This window comes from Lepisma saccharinum, chromosome 3, assembly GCF_977018435.1.
Source record: "Lepisma saccharinum chromosome 3, izLepSacc3.1, whole genome shotgun sequence".
In the NCBI taxonomy this organism is placed as follows: domain Eukaryota; kingdom Metazoa; phylum Arthropoda; class Insecta; order Zygentoma; family Lepismatidae; genus Lepisma; species Lepisma saccharinum.
The window spans coordinates 89,669,595-89,697,539 of NC_139231.1; the positions used below are offsets into that span (position 1 = coordinate 89,669,595).

At 37.0% G+C, this 27,945-nt stretch overlaps 1 protein-coding gene across 3 annotated transcripts in view; it reads right to left on the reverse strand.

The window, feature by feature from the left end:
• Positions 1-27,945, reverse strand: part of pxb (putative Hedgehog signaling attenuator pxb) — a 412,264-nt gene that overhangs the window by 99,409 nt on the left and 284,910 nt on the right. For all 3 annotated transcript variants that reach the window (XM_083119000.1, XM_083119001.1, XM_083118999.1), the window contains exon 2: positions 10,936-11,142. In XM_083119000.1, the coding sequence (XP_082975126.1) occupies positions 10,936-11,133 (198 nt within the window). In that variant the 5' untranslated portion in view covers positions 11,134-11,142. The remainder of the gene's footprint in view (positions 1-10,935; positions 11,143-27,945) is intronic.

Here is a 27,945-nt window from a genome sequence, read left to right on the forward strand (position 1 = left end):
CTAGTAACTGTTTAGCTTGATCATCAAGTTTTATTTGAAGGTAAGCACTTCTGAGATCCAAGGTAACAAATACATCACATCCATTAACTTTTGGAAACACTTCGTCCATCCTGAAAGCAATGGTCAGGTCGAGCGCTACGTGCAGACAGTGAAAACAAAGCTAGACTGTGCTGTACGGGAGCAATTGAATAAGAATACGCGTGTCAACGTTGAAGAATTGCAGAGAGTATTGGTAGCTCTGAGAAGCGAATATAACGCATCAGGTGACAAAACGCCACAGCAAATGATATTTTCCTACATTCTCAGGAATAAATTTGATGCCCAAATGGAAGAAATAATAGATCAAAACTGCGAAGGGGATAAAGCAGAAGCAGATGAAGCAGAAGCAGATGAAAAGGTGAACCAAAGAGGCGATTTTGTATGGGTTATGTTACCATTTAAGGACAAGAGGAATGCTATGAGGTATGTCAAGGGAAAAATTATGGCACGGAAAAGCAAAGTTACATGGCTGGTGAATGTTGAAGGTAGAAACCGGATCGTGCATGAAGATCAGTTAAAATGGATGCAAGACAAGAAAGATAGGTATCATTTTGGAAGTCAGAAGAAGGAGGAGGATAATGATGAACGAATTCATGGACCAGATACAGGTCAAGACGGCGGATCAGTTTTCTTCGATGAAGACTTATTCGCCACACCAACCTGACTTGCTCAAAACCTGTAAATATGAACACAACGAAATATAACTGCAGTGGTCAGTTCAGGGCAGGGTGCGAAATCACTGCGAATTGGTAAGGGGGGGAAGAAGGACCACCCACCCACACTATACTATAATATAATATAATATATATATATATATATATATATATATATATATATACAGGGTGATTGGTAATTCGACCTATTCCTGGAAAGGGGTAATACTAGAGCACATTTGCAACAAATTTGACCATATGCACTAGGGATAGGAAATCAATGGGTTTCGAGTTATTGCAGTTTGTAGATTTTCGTGACATATTCTGACTTGCGACCAAAAAACTACTAATTGTTAAAAAACTACTACACCCTGGACACTTAATCGACACGTTGCTAACAGCTGACGAATGAGTGACTACTGTGGAAAAAATTCATGCCCAAAATTCCCATACCCCCAGAAAGAAACAGTCATTGGTGCACACGTCATGAAGAAATTTGGAAATTATCGATTAAATCGAAGAGGATTACTCAAAAAAATGGTAACACACTAAGCGTAAAAATTTCGGAAAAAACTTCCTCGTTTCATAAGCTCTCCAAAAAGATACAAATGTTGTCAACTGGCACAGGGGTTGGGGAAAAAATCTGAATAAATAGCGGAGAAAGCGCGTTGTAGACCTCTTTGTAAAGTGAAAAGAAGTTGTCGGTTGTGAGAAATAAAGGAACGAAAATGAGTGAAATAATAATGTTATTTACCATTCTCATGATTCCAGGTTGTCAGAATTAACTGTTACAAAAACTACAAATCCTGTTCAAATTGCACGCAGCCTGCGGCGTACTTCAGACACAGTCACACGCGTTGACACTCTGTCTCTTATGTCTCAATTCTCTCTCTAACTCTTCTTGGGAATCCACTGGTGTACCGTAGACTAACTCTTTCATGTGACCCCAAATGCAAAAGTCGCATGGTGTCAAATCCGGACTCCTCGCCGGCCAGGGGGTCGGGCCGCCTCGGCCAATCCATTGCATGGGATAATTGTCGTCCAGCCACTGTCGCACACCCCGGAAATAGTGGGCTGGGCAGCCATCGTGTTGGTAAATCATACCCCATCTTGTGGCGAGCAGCACATCCTTCAGCAGCGTCGTCAATTCTCCCCTTAGGAAGTTTTCGTAGGTAATGCCGTTTAGGTCTTGTGGCAGAAAGAATGGCCCGATCACATGATTGTGGATGATTCCCATCCACACATTTAGTGAGAATTTTCTCTGGTGAGTCTTTTCTTCAGATTTTCTTGGGTTATGACCCCTAAGGGTCCAAAAATGCGCATTATTAAAATTCGTAATACCATCGCGGTCGAATTTGGATTCGTCCGTCCACAGAATTCTTGTCAGGTGATGGGATCAGTGTCGGTATGTAGTAAAAAAATCGGCAAAAATCCATCCTTCTGACAGGATCTCCCTCCTCAATAGCATGCGACTTTTACATTTGGGGCCACATGAAAGAGTTAGTCTACAGTACACCAGTGGATTCCCAAGAAGAGTTGAGAGAGAGAATTGAGACATAAGAGACAGAGTGTCAACGCGTGTGACTGTGTCTGAAGTACGCCGCAGGCTGCGTGCAATTTGAACAGGATTTGTAGTTTTTGTAACAGTTAATTCTGACAACCTGGAATCATGAGAATGGTAAATAACATTATTATTTCACTCATTTTCGTTCCTTTATTTCTCACAACCGACAACTTCTTTTCACTTTACAAAGAGGTCTACAACGCGCTTTCTCCGCTATTTATTCAGATTTTTTCCCCAACCCCTGTGCCAGTTGACAACATTTGTATCTTTTTGGAGAGCTTATGAAACGAGGAAGTTTTTTCCGAAATTTTTACGCTTAGTGTGTTACCATTTTTTTGAGTAATCCTCTTCGATTTAAACGATAATTTCCAAATTTCTTCATGACGTGTGCACCAATGACTGTTTCTTTCTGGGGGTATGGGAATTTTGGGCATGAATTTTTTCCACAGTAGTCACTCATTCGTCAGCTGTTAGCAACGTGTCGATTAAGTGTCCAGGGTGTAGTAGTTTTTTAACAATTAGTAGTTTTTTGGTCGCAAGTCAGAATATGTCACGAAAATCTACAAACTGCAATAACTCGAAACCCATTGATTTCCTATCCCTAGTGCATATGGTCAAATTTGTTGCAAATGTGCTCTAGTATTACCCCTTTCCAGGAATAGGTCTGTATATATATTAAATAATTAAATTATATTATACAATATACAATAGATTAAATCAACTGCCCTTCATCCAAAATTCGATTGCAAATCAAGATTTTAATAATGCATGCTATGACCAATGATTTGCGTGACAAAGAGGGGAGATGCAAAAATTAAGAGATATTATGAAGATAATAGTTTCCTACATAAAATTCACATCTAATTGCTATTACGTGCTTTGTTCTATTAATATATTTATATACTTTGTGGTAGCTGACGAAAGTCAATGAGAAATGGAGAAGAAATAAGAAGTCGGACTAATTTCTGAGTTCTGGGGATTGCTGGGTTCAGTGTGCTTAGAGATGATGATGCTCTTTGTTGTTCGTTCTTTGTATGTTTTCTATATTATTCCAGTAAAGTATATTTGAATTTAAAATTAATTGTTTATCTTATGTTGTTAGAACAGAAATTTTCGGCCCCGGAAAAGTTTGTTGGGGGGGATTCCCCCTGTCCCCCCGCCCGGGATTTCGCACCCTGGTTCAGGGCACGCGATTTTATTCCATCTATCCCTGAAGTGCCTTCGGAGATGTGTGTCTGCAATCCTTGCATGTAGTCTCTCTGCTTCTAAATATGTAACAAGTGTCCCAACCTTCCCGAAGAGCAGCAATCCAGCAGGCCTGAATTGGTTGATGAGGGAAATGGAAGGGTTCTATAATGTTAGGCCCGTTCCTCCATCAGAAACAGCAGAACGAGACAAGGCTTTGAAATGAGAAACTTGAATACTAAAGTATTACAAACAACTATTTTCCAACTAAAATGATTGTGACAGTTGTAAATTTGCAAATCTCGTTTCTTGGTGACAGAAAACTTACAGTTATAAACTGGCTATTAGTCGAACTTTTATACCTTAACCTGAGCATTTCTGGTAATAAACAATGTATTTAAGACCGTGAAGAACAGAGAGAGGGGAAGATGGAGAGAGAGAGTGAGAGTTAGGTAATTATGACGTCATACTTTAAAGCTATTCTTCCGCCCCCCCCCCCCCCCCGATGGCGCAGTGGTAGCGTCGTCGCCTTGTAATCAAGGTGTCACGGGTTCGATTCCCGGTGGAGGCACATAGTGGTTCGGATCCCACTTTAAACTGTAGGTCCAGTCCCGATTAGCCTTACTGTGTATAAAGTGGACTTAAAACAACAAATCAATCCAATCAATCCAATTTAAGCTATTCTGACAGCTGAAAATTCCAGAAGGTTACAAATGTCGTTTTTAGTTGCTGTTGCGATGGACAAGTGTAAATAAATGACAATTTCTGATTCTTCTTACACTATTTTTGCTCAGATAGGCTAATTGGAACTGTACCTACAGTTTATAGTGGGATCTGAACCACTGCACCATCGGGAAGCCCTGTTACAGACGTCTAGAATTGACATGTATGTGACCCTTAATTGCAATGTAAGAGTTATTCGATTTATAGCAAAATGCTTACAATAACTTAACATTCTTTTCGATTTCCAAGTCCACATTTAAAATCTAGAATGTAATGTTATATGCATATAGATTTTATCCTAAACTGATTCAAACTCCATAAAAAAGATAAAAGTAATCTTAATATATCCGGACTTAAATATATGGGGTTCAGGTGACGACCACAATCTTTTGCATGCCAGTACCCATAACTCTTTGCGGCGTACGCGAAACGCTGTTTGTTTTTGCTCAATTGCTGACGGGGAGTTATCGGAGGACAGGAAATGATAAAAAAAATTCCATCCTGATAAGCATTCATCCTGTGATGGCTAATTTCACGCGTTCAGATTTTGATCTAATCCCCTTGCTGCACACGTGCAGGGAGGAAGGGGGAGGGGGACTAATGTGCACCTATATATATATGTCACACCCACTGCCATGTGTCGCTATGTAATTTCTGTGGCTGTTTGTGCGACCGCGCAGGTGTACCGCAGGGGACATGCAAAAGTGGACAGATTCACCAGATGTCAACCTCCCTGCAAAAAGAGATCTGAGAGCATGATTGCAGTTTTGGTGCATGCGATGAGGCTGACGTCACGTGCATAATTACCCTCCACACCCTTGGGTATGCAAAACATGCAGGACAAACACTACGTTTTTGGAACAGCTAAATCGTTTTCTGTAGCTGTTCGTGTTTATAGTATTGTGCTTACATTTGTTTTACTTCACATTTCTACCTATCTACCAGAACGCTCACAGGAATAGAAGAAGCTACGATACCAGAAGAACCGCCAGCACGTTTTTAAACCAGATGTATTCAATATTCTTATATTTCCAATGTATTATATATTAGAATATATCTATCTGTTTGGGCCTACTGCAGGACCAGCAGGCTCGTCATCACGTTATAAACAGATGTGTTCAACATTTTATATTTACAATCTGAAGATTTGTTTTAGCTCAATGCAAATATAAAACTAACGATAAAAACAGATAGTGAAACAAACGCAAACCTTATTCAAGATTCGAACCTAAGACTCTTGTAAGATAAGGAGCGCATTAAAAGAGACATGAAAGAGAAAGATATACATATAAATTTGGAAAGGGTTAATGGCGGATTAAAATATGAGGGAAATATGTTCTAGCACACAACAATGGGTTGCTTAAAAAAAAGGTTAAAGGAGGAAGGGAAGAGTGTAGGTACAAAAATTGACTTGAATATAAAATGAGCAAACCAGAATGGTAAAAGAGAAACCACTGGTCTATCATTATTGCACTGAAATATATATGTTCGTCGCAGGGTCTCTTCCATTGTCTGTGAGGAAGCTTTTAGTTCATCCTTACTTTTTAATGTGTTGTGTTTGTCTTGTGAGGGTCTCTTTACAACCTTGCACTTTTTAATTTTTTTCCAAATGGCTTTTTACACGCCTTGTTTTAAATTTTTAAGTAAGAATTTTAGATACATTGAAGTGAGCAAAATGGCCTAATGTGCCGACGCATCAAACAATTTTAATTCAATCATTTGTCCAGGATGTGAAGCTCTGGAATGATCAATGATCCTCACTGTTATGATTAACCTAAAATGGACGTTAAATAACAAAAATAAAGATAGCTATCAAAATAGTGTTGGTAAACAAACAGACAGATGAAGCAAAATAATTGATTGGGTCAAATAATATGGAAAAAGTTGTCTCTCCCCCTGTTCGAGGGGACGAGATGAGAACTTGTGCTTTGGTACCACGTGCTGTATATAAATATAAAACAGAACATGAAACATGCAGGAGCTTGAGGTTCAAAACGAACAGCACATAGACCTTCTCACTAAAACAAAGGGAACTCAATGCGGGAAGAGCAATTCTACCACTGGCTCTGCCTCGAAATGAAAATGCTGGGTGCATATCCACATATATACCGAATCGCCCAGCAATAAAAAAGAAGCCAGGCTGGAGTTTTCTAACCTCAATGCTCATTCTCCTGAAAAATTCATAAGTGTATAGATGGAGGGGGACGGTGGATTTTGAATAGAAGACGGAGGACAGTTAACTGCGAGTGAGACTTCCCCCTTTTACCCCATTTGCATTCAAGATTCGACATTTAGCGGGAATGAATGACGGATATCGTTGGGGGGACTCTCCCTCGGTGCGTGCTCCATATGTACTCCTGAAAGCTTTGTCGTTCCTTGCCAACCGTATGAATGAGGGTGCACGCGTACCAACATCATTAGTTAATTTACTCGTGGCCTTACTAACAAGCAGTTGAAGCTAAAGTTGTCAGCATGCGTTTGAATTTTTCTTATTTTTTGTCGCTTTTCTGTCACTATTGGTTAATCATGACGATGGGAATCATTCCGATTACATCAAATCGATGAAGTGGCCCTCGTCAAAAAAGTCATGCCCAGGCTGGGAATTGAATCCGGAAAATTCCGTGGAGACCAGTGGCCGCTTACCATCCATCACACCACCACAGAAAAACAGGCTCACAACAGTATGCACAATAGGGTGGAACGAAAAACTTTTTTTTTTTCCAAAAAAAAATCTAATAGTGCGGAAAAGTAGCCTTTTGGTGTAAAAACGACCAAAATAAAATTTGATGGTAATCGGATAATGTCTTGAGGTGCTGCAAGTACGATAAAGTTCCATAAATTAGATTTTTTGCTCTATTTCAACCGCTATAAAAGTCCAAATCAAAAAGTTCGTACTTTTTATGCCATTTTATGAATAGAAGAAACGTTTTGGGGGGTTTTAAATTTATGGTGAGGATAAAAAAATAATTATTAAAATCTTAAATTTAACCCCCCAAAAAACGTTTGTTGTATTAATAAAAATGCATCAAAAGTACGAACTTTTTGATTTGGGCTTTTATAGCGCGAATAAGAAACGAGAAAAAGGTTGAAATAGAGCAAAAAAAAATAATTAAATTTATGAAATTTTATCGTACTTGCGGCACCTCAAGACATACTCTGATTACCATCAAATTTTATTTTGGTCGCTTTTACATCAAAAGGCAACTTTTCGCACTATTAGATTTTTTTTTAAAATTTCGTTCCACCCTAATGCACAACCGCATGTGTGAAAGTACCGCAATACAATAGGCTCCACAATAGGAAACGCCACAAAATCCGGTTAACGGATATCCGTTTTGGATGCAACGGATAATCCGGATATGCAGATAATCTGAATATCCGGATAGAACAGATTTGATGAATGATTTGTGGAAAATACGTACAGTGAAATACGAAAATTATAAACAAAAGAATGTGTGAATAGCCTGTAAAACGGATAAACGATCAAATTGTCCGCACACATAATGTACACATTCGGATATCCGGACATTGCAGATAATCCGAATATTCGGAGAATTCGGATATGTGAATAATCCGGATGTCAGAATATCCGATATCCGGATAAAATTTTATTCGGATTTGGCCATCCCTACTCCAGAAAGCGTGGTTTCAATTCGAAGATTACTCTCGGACGAGTGTACAGAAACCTGTTAATAGCCTTACTGCCGCTGGAAGCTTGTGGTCGACCTTGAGGCTTGTAACAACGGATGTAGTTAGCGCAGTCAGTGGCAGTGGAAATATAAGTCAAGGACGGAGGGCGACAAATATAATGCGTCTGAGAATTCACGACAACCCCTTTCCTTGATTGTCCGCTTCTCACTCTGATGACCAGTGCGTTGGCTTCAAACACAGAATGGATTCACATGAGCTAAGAGTGCTCAAAAATGCAGATGTATAAAGGCCTAATATATGCACTTTAATGTGTGGCAGATTATAGATTTAAATGCACTCTTGTAATAAAAGTATGCAGTAAGCAAGCAGAAGGAAAAAAAAAGAGAAATGTCAAACTTTGTTTACATTCAATTGTATAGCTAATCAGGACCTACAGTTTAAAGTGGGATTCTAACTGCACTCCAAATTGCCTCAACTAGGAGTTCAACACGGAACTTCATAGGCAGTCATATTTAATAATCAAGTGTTTAACATATGCAGTTAAATAAATAGTAAAAATGGCAAAACGTGAATGCAATTAATGTGCAACTCTTGTAGCTCACTTCTACCTTGCCTACTACAAGTTGTCATAAACACAACAGGTTCCAATAAAAAGTCAACCAATTTAACAACACAGAAAGAATAACGCATAACAGAATTTCCAGAGTGAAAACGACACCAGCAAGTGTTGCAAGAAAGGCCACCATTTTTATTTTCGGCAATTAAGTAACTTTTCATCTTTAAGCCTGGCAACACTGCACTAGCCCGTTCAAGTCGTTTATGTTGAGGCAAAAGTTAGGAACCAAAAAAGGAAAACAAACAAGTAAAAAAAAGTAAAGAGGAAAAGTACAAGAACATACTACAAACAAATGACAGTAAAAACAAGAAGGAAGAGAACAGGAAGAAAAGAAAAAAACAAGACATGAATTCACAAAGAATTCCCAAGGAAAATTTATGGTCGAGGAAATAAAATTGAAGACTCCGACTCTCAGAGAATCGATAGGTGGCCTGAAAAGTTGCTTCAGAAATAAAAATAATAAAAAAAAAGTAGCAGCGGTTTCTTGATTTTTTCCGTCTCCTACCTCCTGTCGTTTTCTTCTTTCGACAAGACATTCATGCAAAGTGACTCCTTCCCATTCCCTCCCTCTAACCACCATCTGCAGAGCGCGCGCACACTCAAGACCGAAGATTGCAAGATGTAAATTTAAATGCAAGCTCTTCCGAATCCATCCATAAACCCACAGCCCGCGGACAAAAGCCGAAGAAGTTTCCACCAGTAGAATAACAGAAACAAGCACACTCAAAACAACGAATTGAATGCATATATCTTGCTCAGGCCCTAGGCTCCCGGAGCTCGTCTGCATGAATACCAAGAACCAGTCTTGGAAATTATATAAAGGTCCCTGACAACAACGAAAGGAGAGAGGGGAAAAAAAAGCGAAATCCTCCAGAAAATATGGAGAGAAAGAGAGAAAAATAAATATTCGATGACTCAAAATGGCTCGCGCTTCTACAAGATAAAAATTGCAGTGGATATCTTGATGGGTTGGATTTGATAACGGTCCTCCTCCTTCCTCCTGCTTTTTCTTTCTTCATCTTTACGAGCTGAAAGTTGGCACTGCGATGGAGCTTATAAATTTTGATTCCATTTCGTCACAGCATTTCCTTCATTATGGTAAAAAACGGCTTTATGGACCCAGTTGGTATATAGACTCAACTTGTCTGTCAAACCATAAGAACTCTAATAGAGAGAAAAGGCTCAGACAAATTTGTTCTGTGGTAAAGACAGAGAAATGAAAAATTCAAAATATCTGGTTTCAAATGTGCTGCCGAACCTTCTAGAAGTGTAGCATCTCACTAGGTTCTAATAAATACTAAGGAAAAAAATCTATGAATACATGTTTCAATACGTGCTGCACGAGTTTTTTTATGGCGATATATTTTTTAATGCATCAAATAGAAGATGCTGTAATACCAGAATACTCGACGGCACGTTTTAACCCATATATCATCATCATCTTCATCTTTTCAACTCGTTTAAGCACAAATAAATCCAAGTGTATCCAGTGACAGAAAAGAATAATCAATGTTCGCGCATTAAATGGCAGAAAATTCTGGTGAAGCACGTTGATGCATCAAAGTAAGTTATCCAAACAGAAACTCATCAAAACGATTGTTTTTCAGGTGCTGTTCCAAACAAACAAGAATTACGCATTTAACAAAGCAAATTGATGGGTCGAATGTGCATCAAGTTTGCTTCGATATACATTTAAATGTTCTACGTGTGTTTTTTTGGAAAACTTAATCGGATCTGAGAAATACGTTGAATATGATATTTGTAATGTAAAATAAATAATATTCTGTTTTGGTTGAAGATGGGAGTTACATTTTTAGTAATTCGGCCAAGTAAGTTTAACGAGGTTTCAGATGTGTTCTACAGCAGTCAGAAAGAAATTGCAAAATAACATTCTCCCTTGCTGTCTTCTAGCTTAAAACTATAAATCTATACACCTTAGTTTTAGAGATTGATTGATTTGCTTTATTTTACTTCGCTTTTTGTGGCACTTTGGGCTAATTTGCGAAGATGGGGATGAGTGATGATATGATGAAATTGATGAATGGACACTATAAACACCCATGTCCAGGCCGGGATTCGAACCCGGGACCCCTAGCAATGGGGGCCGGCTTTTGTTTAGAGAGAATGCATCATAAGTTTCTTCTTTAAAACATAGAGCGTTGCACATTCCCACAGTATATAAACAAGGACAGAAGAACATTTGTCTCTTCCGCAAAATCTAAATCATCATAGCACCTACAATTCTGAGTTCAGATTACACACCGATCAAAAGTCTGGAAGTTTAAAAGAAATCACTGAAATTGTTCTATGCAATGTCGTCTATACGAAATGTTTTATGTAGGCTTCGCAATTCATCTTGTATAGTTATCCTCACATCCCCGTATTTTTCCCATGTATGCGGTGAAAAAAATTCACCCTAACTTGAGACACACACCCTTGTTGGAGGAACACAAAATTAGACATGTGCATACATACAACTAGCAAGAAAACAGTCTCATACTTACAGGCACAGCTTCACATGTCTCCAGATCTGGGATAGGATCCTCCGTACAACCCCCCTCCTGAAGGAACGGCGGTCTGGGAGGGGGCGGGAGACGGAACTCCGGAGGGGGCCCGGGACAGTCGCATTCATAGTCCGGACTGTCCATGTCCCAGTATGCCCCTAGGTCGATCTGGTGATCAATGGATTTTCGAACGTCCATCCCGCCCACCTGCAAAAAATTAAAAAAATATATGTTAAATATCCATATCTCACGTGAACGGTCGTAAAAAATATTGTATTTGTCTCAAGTTTATTTTAGATACTCGTAAGCAGAGCAATGCACATAATAGATATAATATAAGAAAATTGAACTGTAGTTATGAGAACGCCTCCTTAGTTAGAAGTGAGGACGACTGTTCTTCAAGAATGAAAAGTCCACACTTATTGCTCCGGATCGAAGTATTTGGCTTGCATCACAAAGGAAAATTTAAAGGAACTTCCCAAATACATAATTACAAAATAATATTGCAGACCTCTCTGCATTATTAACATACAACAGATTTCTAAATACTATGATATAGTAGGATTAAAACAGTTTAAAATCATCACCTCCCTAGGTCATCGCCATAAACATCGCCTTCCTAGTCAGAAACACTGAAATATTAAATATCGTCTAAAATCATTACCACCATTGAAAAATTATCTTAAATCATCGCCTCCCTCGACAGAAGCATTGGAACATCGTCTAAAACCATTGTCTTGATTGACAAAAGCATGGAAACATTATCTAAAACCATGGTCTTCATTGACAGAAGCTACGAAACAGCTCCTAAAAATCACCACTTTCCTCGGTGGAATCTCTAAATCAACATCTAAAATTCATCCTCGGCGACTATAACGTTCTTGATGGAGTTGACCTGGTGAATTGATTACGCATTTACAGTTCCATAACTTCCTCCTACAGATAATATAAACGTAACAAATTTACGCTGATGTAAGGTATTGAATTATCGATCATTGAATTGAGACCTCCGCAATGGGCCGTGGGATTCCCGAGAAATAGGAGAGAGGAAAGCCTTTCGGAGAAGATACATTGACGTCTTAATGCCAGGAGGAGAAAGACACTGGTCACGTGAGGGTTCGCTGGAAGGCGTACACGGAAAACCTCTTCTCCTTTTTCCGGCATGGGAAAGAAACCCACGGAAAATTCGAGTACCTCAGGGTACCGGCGTGGACGTCCAATGTTCCCGTGACGTAAGAGGGCGATGGACTCGCAATTTCTCAGGAGGGTTTCAGGTTCTGTCGTCCAGGATTCCAAGGAACAAGTAATGGAGTTTCCAGTTGAGGGAGGGTTGGTATCGGCTGCAAGACATTACGGCAGCTACACTGTGGCTTGGGAGAACGTCTGCTGGCTGTAAGTAGCCGAATGTGGCAGCAAAGTCACTTAAGGGACTTCTAGGTACCAAAGCTACTTTCTCTCTTCCCCCATTGCTTTCCTGTATAAACCCTTTACTCTTTTTCGAACTGTTACTAGAATGGCGTAGAAGAAGAGCATCATAAAAGTGTTCAAGTCACTCCAAAAGGAGTTTGACACAAGTGTTGATGGAATTTAAGAGATTCTGAGGTCTTTGAAAGGCGTTCATTTCTCCCCTTTTTTCCACACTCTTTTGGTATTTTTAACATGGATCACCTTATATGTTTCTCGTGTAGCACTATAAATGAAAGGCAAGGGTTTCTAGAGATTCTGATTTCTATTTTTATTTCCGTCACTTCTGTGCTGATTTCGGATAATCCTGACGATTGATTGTATGACAATATAAATAATACATTGTCATAACAACATTTGAAAATGGTTAGGCTAAGTTCAAAGTTCCACATTTGTGCAATATTTATAATAAGTTGGTCATAACAGTTATTTTTGACTGGCAATATGAAAAACAAATATCTTCAATCATATGTGTTCTTTCAGACAAGAAAGATATGATACATTCAAATTTATAATTAAATTTATTGAAATTGTGTACATTTGCATTGGCATCAAGGTTTATATACAAAGGTCAACTCTTTAAAATTGTTCAATGTATAATATGATGTCATACTTGGTATTTTGTATCAACATTCAAAAAATGGTAATTGTAATCATTAGATAAGTATATTGTAATATACATAGTAAAATAGCTGTAACAGAGCAAAAAATATGTACATTTACAACACAAACATTCAAGTTGTTAAGCACTTATGGACAAAAATATAAAACAAAAACAATTGAAGATTGCACATACTAAAAGATCTGGCTTGAACTAGTTGCTCTGATACTAGTTGTCTGTGACTTTGGGAGAGCGGAAGATGGAACAAAGATAAGTACAAATTTAGCATTATGGAATGGGGATATATTTGTACAATAATTGTTGCTTTTAAAGCATTAAACTTGGCAATGTGATAATAACTTGGATGCTTAAGTTATATAGAAGCCTTTTATGACTTGAATGAACTTTGATCATGATATAATCTGATAAACATTCGAAAGTTGTGGAATGACACTGATATGTATAATAGATGCCATGTTGAATTGGAAGCAGTGAATAAGTATCTGTTTTCATCTTCCTTAAGGGGCTGGCTTGTGAATGTTACAGTTCCTCAAATGAGTGCTTGGAGGAAGGTCGCATAGAGTGACACTTATATGTTCTACGTTTGGAGGTGATTTGAGTAGATGATGAATTTTGAAAACTGAAGCTCAGAATTGTAGATACAAAGACTTGCTTTATCCTGGAAGGAGATAACAAAGATATATATATATATATATTTTCTTATGTATAGCATTGATATCTTATAAATATTCTTGTAAACAAAGGCATAATTTGATGCTATTGTAATTTTTGTTGTTTCTAGTTTTTCTTTCATTTTTATCAATATAATAATTATAAAGTTATCAGTATATGTAAATTTAAATTTCCTTTCCAATATAGCACCATAGCTACTACCTATTGTGCTGATACTGAGTTAGAATTAACTGACGAAAATGGTTAAACTTAGATTATGAGACTCAAATGGTACAATTATTGGATAGGAAAGAATAAGTTATTGAGTTGTGAATATTCTTGTTTCTGATATTAGTTTCAATACCTAACATTATGGAGAAGGAGATCACATTGGCTGACATTGTGATGATGCTCAAATCGCAGCAGGCGGAAATGAAAGAAGGTATCTCTGCAGTGCAATGTGAAATGAAAGAAGGTATCTCTGCAGTGCAAGGTGAAATGAAAGAAGGTATCTCTGCAGTGCAAGGTGAAATGAAAGAAGGTATCTGTGCTGTGCAGAGTCAGATGAAAGAAAGCATTGACGCCAGTAAAGCTCAAAGTAAGGAACTTAGAGAAATTAAGGTAGATATTTCACAGTTCCGTAAGGAATGCTTAGATAGAACAGAAAAGTTAGAAAAGAAAGTTCAATTACTGGATCAAAGGATGAATGATGAGCTAGTTTATCTTGCTGCGGATATGGATAAAAAATTAGACGATACAGTTAGTAATTTATCCAAACAGTTTACTTCTCAACTGGATCAATGTCTTGAGGTTTGTGCTCAGTGTAGTGTATCACTTGGTACATTAAGTAATGATCTAATTAAGTTACGAAGTGAAACCAAGTATGCTAATTCAACTGAACCACAGGTTGATGTCAAATCTATTGGCATACATCATGATGAGGTTGATAAAGAAGTTATGTCTAGCAGTGCAAGGCATATTATTATCACTCGCGTTCCAGAGAATAATGCAATTAAGAGTGATGTTGATAGTGATAAGTCGGTGGATATTAGTACAAGGCATAAGTATTATAGAGACGATGAATTGCATAAGTTGCATGATGTAAATAATAAAGGCAATATCAACTCTTCTTTGGAATTAGGTGTTAAGAATGCAGTTCTACAAATAGAAACCAATATCATGAGTGTAGTTAATAATGCATTAACACCATTATCAACTCATGATATAATAGCAGTTAAAAATACAGCTAAAGCACAGAGTGACTTTACACCTCGAATGAGTTCTCACACTGTAAATCAGAGACAACATACAGTTGGAAATAAAGATGAAGTTTGTCATGGTTCACCAAAAAGTAGTCTTGTTAGACATAATATAGGAGTGAATACTGAATCTGAGATGTATAATAGTACAGATTCAGATCATGATAGAGTAAGTATGCTTAGTGGTCCATACCGAAATACATCTAAGCATCGAAAATTGAGGAAGAACAAATCAGTTGCTAATAATAATGTTGATGACAAAATTTCATATGCACAACATGATGCGGGTCATATGACTAATGTTAGTCATTCAGTAGATGTTCCATTGACTAATTGTAATAAGAGTCAAATTAAAGTTCTCATTAAACCACAGGACTTGAGGCATTTCCCTCATTTTGATGGGATATCTTTAGAGTTTGCACCATCGGAATTCTTAGAAAAAGTAGAGGAAAACCTAGATATTTATGACATCAAAGAAAGTCAATTCTTGAAGTACATACCAAAACTTCTAACTGATTGTGCTAGAACTTGGTACTTAGAAGTAAAGAATCAGTTTACCACTTATTCTGAATTTAAAGAGGCTTTTTTGGCACATTATCAGAATGACCGCTGGAAATCAGTAAAGTTGACTCAAACTTTGAATTCTCCTTTTACAAAAGAGAGTAATGTAAGCCTGTTACAATATGCGAATAAGAACTACAAAATTTTGAAGTCTACTCAGCCTCATGCTGAAGAACCTCATTTGATAGCACAATTAGCCTCATTATTACCACACAGGATTAGTGAACACATGGTGATTAATAACGTACGTACATTGCACCAAACGTTGCAAGTAATTGAAAATTTTCAATCTTTAAGAAATAATCCTGCACGGTTCAATGACATGAACAGAAATAATTATAATCCAAAGAATAAGGCTAGAGTAGCAAATGTTTCATGTGCTAATGATCAAAATAGAAATAAGGATAGGTATTCTAGTAAATCCTATAGAAATTCTAGGACTTTTAATAAAAATAATAACAAACAATCATCTTCTGATGTTGGTAATAGAGTTCAACAGCAGCATGATAAACAATCATGTGATACAAGGGTGCAAACCACAGTATGCAGAGAGAGCAATAACAATGGTCCTGGTTATGATAAAATAGAATATTACCGATCAGATAGTGATGGTGGCCGTAGCAAAACTAGTGATGGTGGCCGTAGCAAAACTTATAGAAACTCTGCTTATACTCGGAGTTCAGCTTCTAATTGGAGACTCCAAAGCCAATAACAAAATTAAATTTAGGAATCAAATTAAATATTTAAGTAGGCATATACATGATATTTATTTATTTATTTTGTAATGTAAAATTAGTGATCTTGTGCAGAAGTTTCTTGCCCAAGTTAGACAAGTGCAAGTTGATGTTTCTTTAGCTTCTATATCTTACATAGATGTAGTAACTGCTTGACACATCAACTTAAAAGGGTGGTTGGTTGGGAGTATCTTCTAGACTGTTGGTCTAGGGAGGTATATTTGGCCACAGTACTACTGTTCATCTTGATGGACAAAAATGCAATATAATATTTTGAAGTACAAGTTTGTGATTTATTTTATGTACAGTTCAGTTGCATGATCACTATATTTAAGTTTATTATACTTAAATATAACTCCGCACGTTTATGGGAAACTTGGCATTATTATGCACAACAAAAGCAAATTTTAAAACACTTTAATAGTTCATCTATGTAACAAACTTGAATAGCTGGTGAAAGATGTTACCCAAGATGTTAGTTAAGCAGTGGTAGTGTACCAAGAATGGAAGTGCATTTAAAATGCTTATATACGAGAATTATTTTATTTGCTATTAGGGAATTGTTAAGTCAATAATTCCTGAAGATGAATTGTTTCCTTGTATATTTTATGAAGTTGACATGTAGCAGAGACATCCACTAGATGATCCAAGCTCGTCACTCATAATTCCATGCTACAGTTGCATGAAAGCATTGTGAAGTGTTCACGTAAAGGCAATAGTAAGTCCTATTGTGACACTTAATCTAGAAATATTTATTACATGAATATATATATATTTCTTTTTATGATGCACATTTATCTCTGGTGCTTTATCAAATTTAGATTCTTCCAATAGTAATCGTGTAGTGCTGATGGGTTGGGTATTTATGATTTCAAATACACATATCAAGCTGAGCCACACGATGATGCTGCTGTATATGATGATTGAAGGTTGACTATTTCCACATCTTAGGGGTATAAATTAATGAAGGAAAAATACATATTAAGACCAGTTACACTAGTTTTTTCAGGGAATGTAATGTTCCATTTATGTTATAATATAAATGTACTTAATTACATAAGTGATTACTCTGAGCCACGTGTCTTATATTGATAATGATCGTAAATATCAAGTATCTTTTGAGATAACCATTCTTACCATGTTTTGGATTAAAGCTATGTTAGATATATTTTTGATGACTTCTGAAATCACACACGACTACGTTAAAAAGATTTGTCAATTAAGCCTCAGAGATATGTTATTTTATCAATGCACTTGCTAGGATTGATAAAATATTTATACAGACTAGGATGGAATTTTGTTGGTATGAGGTATAGTTTAGTTGTTTTATTCTAAATGAGTAACAACATTAATTTGTGATTTATTTTGACAGCATATTAAAGGACTTTGACATGATCATATGATATCTTTGCACTTGAAGATATTATAGTAATGAGCTTTCACAAGGTATTGTCAGTGTGATGTCATTCTCTATAAGTGTGATCTATATTAAGAGTAGACACAGATTGATTAATTACTTGACAATTTCAGATAGTATTTTCTCAATTGCAAACTCAAAGCTATTCTGATAATCGAAAATTGATTCATGGTTGTAAATTCTTTTTAATACACGCATGTATAGGTTTGACAGTGTTATGCATCTGAGATTATATATCCAATATTTATGTTCATACTTCATAAATGTGTAATGCAATATTTTCTTCATCATTACAAAACATGATAATGATATCTTAACTGAAAACATGTTATTTATTTTGTTGGTTTGAAGGACAAAAGATACTGCTTTGTTTCACAACCATACCCATGAGGGTTGGTTGGTTGAGTACTTCTCTTAGACTGTTGCTTAAGAGAGGTACTGTGAGTCACAGTACTTTATGCATAATTTTTCATTTGTCAGATGTCAATGTCAAAATTTTTTCATTTTTCGTGCTTCTTTCCTTGAGTCTGAAACATTAGTTCAGGTATGAAGTATTCATCTGTAGAGTTTGCCTTAAGTTGATCTTCGTAATCCGACATTGGTCCTCATTCATATATCTTGATCCTTAGTTGTGATTAGCTGTGGAAAAATTCAATATAACAAATATTCTTTGTTATGTGTATTTTGGAGTGCAAAAAATGTATAATATAATGTGATAGCATGTGCATAATAGATTTTAATGCTAAGATTTAGCTGTGGCTTAAAAACATTTTATAGAGCCCTGAGATTCCAAGAGTTGAATTGTAGGCTCAAATAGAAATAAACTTGACAAGAAGCAAAGACGTTTTGATCTAAGCTTAAGTCAAGTAGTAGGTTCCTTTAAAATGCTAGAATGCATTATGGCTCCAAAATGTGTTCACAAAGGGCAGAATAGAAAATTCGTGCCGTGACACTGTGAGTTCAGGAACAACAGTTATTTGAGATTTATAATTTTTGTGCGCACATCATAATTTATACATTTCTTGCATGAATTGATTTGTGATGTAAGAAATCTTAGTTTCGACACACTGTAAATCTGAGGATGTTTGCTTTTGATGCAGGGACTTAGATTTTTGTCTTGTTAGCTGATGTTACTAGATAAATGGATGAATTCCCAATGGGAAATTTAGTTGGATCATAGGTAACTTACTCTACATATAGAAAATTATAATTAATATATTTTTGGCTAAATAAAGATTAATATAGAAATTATGCTCTCAGATTAAGAATGAAGTTCTTAATGGTACTTCATTGGTTGATAATAAATAAAAATGTTATGTAGCTACATTGTTTTATGTAAAAATGGTTCATATGGAACTTCACTAGATAATAATTGTGGGTATGTAGAACTTGATTTTTTTAAATTTTGTTTTGCAACATTATTATGTACTAAAAACTCATTATGTGTAGTTGCACTGTATTGGTTCATGATGAACAAGTTCTGGTTGTATTGCTGGAAAACAAATATTCAGTTATACTCAGATGATTATAATGGTAAACATGAAAACAGTTTGTAAATATAGAGGCATTATATTAATTGTTATATGTTAAAATTCTCAGTAGTGCTCAGATCTGTTGTTGTGGGTTCGTCCCTTGTTGAGCGCCAGTATGACAATATAAATAATACATTGTCATAACAACATTTGAAAATGGTTAGGCTAAGTTCAAAGTTCCACATTTGTGCAATATTTATAATAAGTTGGTCATAACAGTTATTTTTGACTGGCAATATGAAAAACAAATATCTTCAATCATATGTGTTCTTTCAGACAAGAAAGATATGATACATTCAAATTTATAATTAAATTTATTGAAATTGTGTACATTTGCATTGGCATCAAGGTTTATATACAAAGGTCAACTCTTTAAAATTGTTCAATGTATAATATGATGTCATACTTGGTATTTTGTATCAACATTCAAAAAATGGTAATTGTAATCATTAGATAAGTATATTGTAATATACATAGTAAAATAGCTGTAACAGAGCAAAAAATATGTACATTTACAACACAAACATTCAAGTTGTTAAGCACTTATGGACAAAAATATAAAACAAAAACAATTGAAGATTGCACATACTAAAAGATCTGGCTTGAACTAGTTGCTCTGATACTAGTTGTCTGTGACTTTGGGAGAGCGGAAGATGGAACAAAGATAAGTACAAATTTAGCATTATGGAATGGGGATATATTTGTACAATAATTGTTGCTTTTAAAGCATTAAACTTGGCAATGTGATAATAACTTGGATGCTTAAGTTATATAGAAGCCTTTTATGACTTGAATGAACTTTGATCATGATATAATCTGATAAACATTCGAAAGTTGTGGAATGACACTGATATGTATAATAGATGCCATGTTGAATTGGAAGCAGTGAATAAGTATCTGTTTTCATCTTCCTTAAGGGGCTGGCTTGTGAATGTTACAGTTCCTCAAATGAGTGCTTGGAGGAAGGTCGCATAGAGTGACACTTATATGTTCTACGTTTGGAGGTGATTTGAGTAGATGATGAATTTCGAAAACTGAAGCTCAGAATTGTAGATACAAAGACTTGCTTTATCCTGGAAGGAGATAACAAAGATATATATATATATATATTTTCTTATGTATAGCATTGATATCTTATAAATATTCTTGTAAACAAAGGCATAATTTGATGCTATTGTAATTTTTGTTGTTTCTAGTTTTTCTTTCATTTTTATCAATATAATAATTATAAAGTTATCAGTATATGTAAATTTAAATTTCCTTTCCAATATAGCACCATAGCTACTACCTATTGTGCTGATACTGAGTTAGAATTAACTGACGAAAATGGTTAAAATTGATTGATTTGCTTTATTTTACTTCGCTTTTTGTGCCACTTTTAGCTAAGATGTGGATGATCCATCATGTGATGAAATTGATGAATGGACACTCACAAACACCCATGCCCAGCCCGAGATTCGAACCCGGGGTCCCTGGCATCGCAGCTCGATGTGCTAACCACTCCGCCACGGGGGCCGGCTAATCGTGACGATGAGGATAGATAATGATTAGATTAAAGCGATGAAGATACATGCACATGGGAATGTTCATGCTTTTAAAAAGGACTGGAACTCGGTATCTTCAGTGGTAGGAATATCCATATTAAAGATTAAAACAGAATTACTGTATTTGGGCAGAGGGAAAGATGTTCAGGCAGTGACGTGAGGAGAGGGAAGCATGACTGTATCCGTGATTATGGCTTATTTCTTTTATATTTTCCTATAAATCTGTTTCTTGAAGGATATATCGATTACAAAATGTTACGTACCCGCACATGTAAACCTTATGGCCAATGATTGAAATAAGGAATCATAGATGGCAGCTCGCGGAAGAAATATTAGGATCGCAGATAATAGTAACAATGCGCATGCGAATTGAATGGAAGTGTTTGGTGAACTGAAATTAATTTTGCTTACATACATTTATGAACTGAGATAAACAATGGAGATGGATAAAGGCGAGATAAAGAAATGATCGACACGTGCAGCATATAGACCTTTTTGGTTGTTTTCCCGGGTGTGACGCCAACTCAGTGGCGGCCCCCAAGCACTTCCGTTGCGGCGCATCTATTGCTGACCCGGATCGAGGTCGAGCGCGGGACATGCGGCGCCTCTCGATTAACCCCCTTTCTTCTGCTTGTATTAGGCTATTGCGCAGCAAAATATTGATTCGAATTATTGTTGTATATTTGATAAAGCCCAAAAAGAAGGGAAGATACGGGAATCAATCCAATGTCTAATAGATGAAGGAATTTTGGATAGAGGTGCTTTTCATCAACAGAAGAATAAGTATATTGATTAGCAGAAGAAGAAAATTATCGACTAGTAGAAGAAGAAGTTTATAGAAGAATAATTATATTGATTAGTAGAAGAAGAAGTCTACTAACGAATAGAAGAATAAGTATATTGATTAATAGAGGAAGAAGACAATCGATTAGTAGAAGAAGAAGTATATTAACCAATAGAAAATTTCGTCTATCAACTAATAGAAGAAGAAGTCTAGTAATCAATGTGAGAATAAATATATTGAAGAAGTATAAGAAGAATTCTAGTAATTAATAGAAGAAGCCTATTGACAAATAGAAGAAGAAGTGTACTAAATAATAGAAGAAGAAGTTAAGAATAAGTATATTGATCAATAGAAGAAAAAAATTATAGAAGAATTAGTATATTGATAAATAGAAGAAGAAGTCTACTAACGAATGGAAGAATAAGTATATTGATTAGTAGAAGAAGAAGTCTATTGACTAGTAGAAGAAGAAGAAGCCTATTAACCAATCGATAGAAGAAGAAGTCTATTAACCAATTGATGAATCAGCCGATTAATTGATAGAAGAAGAGGAAGTCTTTCACGTATCCAGATAGAAGAATTAGAATTACAAATTATTTATTCATGGGCGAAGTTCAGCCTATGGCTGCTCTACCACTTAAGAAGAAGAAGAAAAAGAAGAAGAAGAATCTCGTTAGCCAAATAGAAGAAGAAGTCCATCACGTATCCAGAAAGAAGAAGAAGAAGAAGCCTGAGAATCTCATGTTTTACCCTGGCCTAAGCCGGACTGGTGTCACCTTCTCCGGGACATGGCAAAAATTGATTCTTACCCCAACCAAACCCGTTCGGGACACGTCGCTATTTACAGGCTATGATAAGGGGACACGCGTTGCTATACCTTCCCTTTACGTTTAAAATCGTATTTATTGCACTTTATCCACACACAACCATGAGTACTACGATCAAACTATGTCAATCTTCCACATAGTCAATTCATACAGGGTGTATTATAATAAATTAAACAACTTTAAGAATTTATTTCGACTAAACTATATGGAATACAACAATACATTTGTTATGTTTCAATCAGTAACACTTCAAGTTTCTATGTATGTCTTCAAATGACTACATATGGCCGCAAGGGTCTAAAAATGTTAATTGTTGCTTCCACCAGTTATGCGACACAAATTACATCGAAATTCGAGTTCTTGCAACATTTTCCCAAAGCAAGGGCGTTTCTTATTCTCTCCTTTAGCTGTTGCCCATTCTGCGGCATAGGTCGCACATAGATTTTGTCTTTCACAAAGCCCCAAATAAGTAAGGATTTGGTACTGCAGTGCTCGTGAACGGCGGAGAGAAAAAAACTGACTAACGCTCTCCGCAATCTTTGCCCGCCTCTTCCATCCCGCGGCTCCGAAGATAAATTCGACTAAGTTGTTTGCTTGGAAGATAAAGTTGTGGCTGGCTACCTTCGGACACACACAGAAGCTAAGAGAGGAAGGGAAAAAAGGTGTTCTCCGACTTGAGTGCTCAGAACAAGTTGCTCAAAACCGCATCAAGGCTTCAAATTAAAGAGCGAAAAGTACGGTCGAAGATGAAAACAAGGTTTGTGGAATCAGAAAATACACAAAATGCAGCACGGCCGTTCTTTTAAGAAATGCGAACGGAAATTAGGGAGGTTCCTCTACATCCTCGGGCAGTAACAGGCCATTTCACTCATTGCGGGTTTCTGACAATAAGTCTTTCAGCTCTTTCGTGCTTCCATTGCAAACATATGGCGGCTTCCGTGCACATTCGTAGAAGCTCGGAATTTTCGACAGGTGGGTACCGGGAGAACAACGAACAGGTACATTCAAAAAAGAGGGAGGCGGGAAATGAATTGATTTTATACTCGGTACGCTTAGAAAAAAGACGTGAGAACCAAATTAACTCGACGATCCTAACAATGGGACTTGCCTGAAAGCAATTTCAATTCAGACTTAATATCTTTGTTACCTGTTACTTTGTCCCGCGCACTGTTGACAAAGAGTACGCGGAAAGCCGTATAACAATTCAAAAACATTGTTCAGATAATAACAGTTGACAACTGTGTTCTTTAAGGCGATGCCATGTTCTGGGATCTCAAATATTCCATGTCGGAAAATTGAACGCCAACAGAGATCTTCTAGTGCATGAGCAGGTGCTAGATATTGATAATTATGTTCTCTCTCCATTTTGCTTCCACCTCTCTTTTCACTTTTATCTATGTCCCTCTCTCTCTTCTTGTTTCTCCACCTTTCTTCCATTCTCAAACCCTTATTAGTTTCTCTCATTATTTTTGCTACATTTTATTCCTATTCTGTTCATTTCTCTCTCTCTCTTTTCTCTCTCTCTCTTTTCTCTCCACATTTTGCCTATGGCTTTTCTTCTATGATTCCTTTCTCTTCTCTCCCTCTTTCTGTCTTGCTATTTCTATCTTGCTGCTACACTTTTTCGACTTGTGTCTATTTCCCCCAACTGATTCTGTCTTTGATATTGTATTTCTCCATCACATTCGGTTTCGTCTCTGCCACTTTCTCTGTTCTAATCATCTCCATCTCGCTTCTGCATTTTCTCTTCCTCATTTAACTTTCCAAGAACAAAGGTAAACACATAAAGTACAAACGAATCTAAGATTCGTTCCATTGAACAGGCGATTCACATCAGTAACTATATTCAGTAAAATAAAGTAAGAGCTGAGTTAATGGAATTAAAGTGTGGACATTTCTAGTACAGACAAAAAAGTATAGACCAAGATATTATGTTGTTGATTTTTTTGTTCTGTTATTTTTGGTCTTGGCAGAGGATTTTGTTCTGCGGTTGCACACTGATCCTGCTACTTGGGTTGTAAATTTAAAAGTGGCAATACTGTCAGGAAGCGGTGATAACACCGTGCATGTTAAACCAGGCAGTGAGCATTCTCAGTTGGGGTCCATGTCAATGTGTGGAGTGCCAAAAGTGGTCGGTGCAGCGAGTGCTGTTGGGTGTGTGCGTGGTTGAAGTGAACACCATTTTGTGGACTGCCTAAATCATGTTTACAAAGGTAGAACAGCGATTCTGGATCCAAATGCAGATGGCCCGTGACAAAAATGCACGAAAATGTCATCAAGACTTGCATGAAGCCTGTAGCAACAATACCTAGCATCATGTTGATTTCCATATATTGTCACCATTGTGCAACCATCAGATACGGCTAGGTATTGTTGCCTGGTAGAACATGCACGGTGTTATCACCTTTTCCTGGCAGTGTTGCCACTTTGAAATTTACAACCCACGTAATTACTGCCTATCTTGCAATTGATTCTCCTAATTACACCATGTCCTATATTACCTGCTGCTTCCATTGCAGATGCTAGTACTAATCAATCGGAAGTACGAACCTTTAATCACATCACAAGCATGACGATTGTTATATTTGTCTCGCATGAAGGCTTACACGAAGGTACATGAGAAGTGATACGATAATACAATATACAATTGTACATGATGATGATGTAATAACTAATAATGAACATGTAATGGACGTAGTAGTAAAATTAGTTACATAAAACTAAATATAACGTTAGCCTAGTTCAGCATAAAAATGTTTAGTTATTCCATCTAATCTCAACGGAATGATAATCTCAAATTAGACTCTATGATCAAATAAGAGGCTACATGCTACGTAGGTACCAATAACGTGTGATTGATACTGCAATCTACCGGTCATAACGGCAAGTTTTGATGACGCAATATCAGTTGTTATTTGTACATCACTTTTTATTACAAGTACTGTTGACAACGATCCAGCACAATGAGGCTTCAACAGCAATTAATACACATATTTGCACGTCACAGTAAATCTAAAAGACATCGAGTATTTGTAAAGATTTCGCGTTATATGCAAATTGGTGTATTAATTATGCACATTTCAATTATAGCTAAATGCACGAAAATACTAACATTAGCTGTTACTAATTAACACATGTGCGACGCAGAATTACACGGTGTTGTGTTGTACCGGACATGTGTCCTGGGAGACGGTTGGATACTGAAAATTGTGGCAGAGGGGTAACATTTTTCTTTTTAATGTCCATTACACTGCTGCTACTTTTCAGTTATGAGTCTGGACATGCGCACGACGTGTCAGTGCCATAAAATGCAGGTTGTCATAAAAAGAAGAAAAAAAAAACTATCGTTTTTGCGTTGCAAGTGCATGGTTATAATTTCAGAGAATAATTAAATGGTCAGTGGATATTACCACGTTGATTGATTGAGCTCGTGTTTTAAGTCCACTTTATGCACAGTAAGTGCTAATCGGCACTGGACCTACAGTTTAAAGTGAGATCTGAACCACTATGTGCCTTCACCGAGAATCGAACCCGGGGCCCCTTGATTACAAGGCAACGACGCTACCACTACGCCATCGGGGAAGCTCGATATTTTTGCTCTCAAGGTCAATTCGAGAAATTTCTAATTTATATTAACTGTGGTTGTCTGTACTGTGCTTCAATTGTAATTTTATCTGCAAGTTTAGTTAAGGGAAATTGGATTCAATTTACTGGGGGAAATTAGCATAAATATTACTTTTGGAGACTGTGGCAATATATTATTTTCCTCCGCTCTTATACTGCACACTGTAATTTGTGTAGATTTCACTAGTCTTGATATTTTAATCTTTTGAAGTATGTTTGGAGGTTGCTGCTTAGTTGATAAAATACTGTATACTCGTATTGGCATATGAATGGTTTCATTTCCATGTACAATATATCTGCCATATTGGATACATGGCACTTCCGACAATTTTGACTCCTGGCAATATTCGAGCAGGAGGATTCAAATGTGTAGCATAAAACTGAACAAGGTGGGTGCATACCCTTTCGTACGGCGAGTAGTCTGGTTACAAGATGGAAATGAACATGGCGTGTAGAAAAGCTCCTGTTCGTAGTAAAAAGAAATGCAAGTTTGTCTAAATTGAACTTTTTTCTTAATGTCTGCACTAAATTATTGATTTATAGAATGGAATCAGAATAACGTCATCTACTAACTGAATCTGAGTGATATATCAGTCCTTTGGGGACCAAGTTTGTCAGACTTAGTCGTCGGGAGTAGAAAATCGGTGTAAAATGAAGAAACTTCTAGTTGTCAGAAAAAATGATGCGAGAAGGTCAGCGAGTAAGGCAAATGTGTATAAAAAACAAGCAACTACTTGAAGGGAGTGAAGAGTACCAACCTTCAGCATACGGGGTAGGTTCGAAAAGTTACCAGGATAGGATTTTATGGTTCAGATGGCAACCCGTTATCTGTTTTTCAAGGTTGCAGGGTGTGATCACATTGTGAACTAGAGACTGAAACACGATTATTATATCTCGTGGCGCGACTGCAGTAACTTTTTGAAAGTATCTCGTATAATTAAAACGCTTTTCCTCCAAACTCGCGAGCAACACGGTTACTTCAGCAAATCAGGAACTATCACTTCACACATGAAGCTGTGGACAGTGACAACGTTTCGCACACAAATTCCAAAAAGGAGAAGCTGAACCAAGAGGGAAAAAATATGGAGGGTAAAAAAAAAGAAGAAGAAAACTTCCACATAATCCATATCCGACAGCTCCTTTCTCGTGTCCTCCGGTGACGGCATGACACGTGAATTAACTGTGTAAGGCTTGGTGTCGGAGATAATAATGGAGAACGACCGACCCCTAGTCTCAGAGGAGGTCTGGAAGACGAAACTCCCCTTCTCTACGCAGGAAGATGCAAAATTTCCGAAATGAACTGGAAAAATTCCATTACGACGAGAAATCCAGCATTCCCGATTCTCCCCTTCCACCGCCCCCCTCCCCGCCTCCTCTCTACTGGAAACTTCCCATCCGCATCCGTCTGCTCTCAGCTTCGCGAACGGGAAACTCAATCCTGCTGGTTCGTTAGTCGTGACATAGGAACATCCGAGATCCTTGGGCGAGCAAGTATCCCTGAAGAATATGGGCGTCTTACGAGGCCGTACTTCGTGAAGTAAAGAAAAGTTTCGAGTTTGGGGGAGGGGGGTTAATTTTCTCATTACGTTCCCGCGCGTAGAAAGAGGCAACAGTGAATAGTAACACAACAAAACACATCCGTTTATTTACCATAACTTGCTGAGACACCATCTCAACGGAGCTGTAATAAAATCTCGGATGCTATGGATCCACAATTTTCGCTGGAGTGGTTTTGTTCTTCATAAAATCAACGCGTCTTTATCATACCATCAACACAAAAATCTTGTTGTCTGCACCTATATACAGTGTTTTAATGTTGGACGCACTGAATTACTATATCACCAAAGAGTATGACTGTGCACTTGTTGTCCAGAAGTCTCATTCAACTAACTTTGAAAACGGATGGTAGTTTTGGAGAAGTGAGTACCTTCCAGAACTCTTATGGTTCATGATCAGTCATTGTAAGGGACAAATGTGGGGAGTTGTTTCCG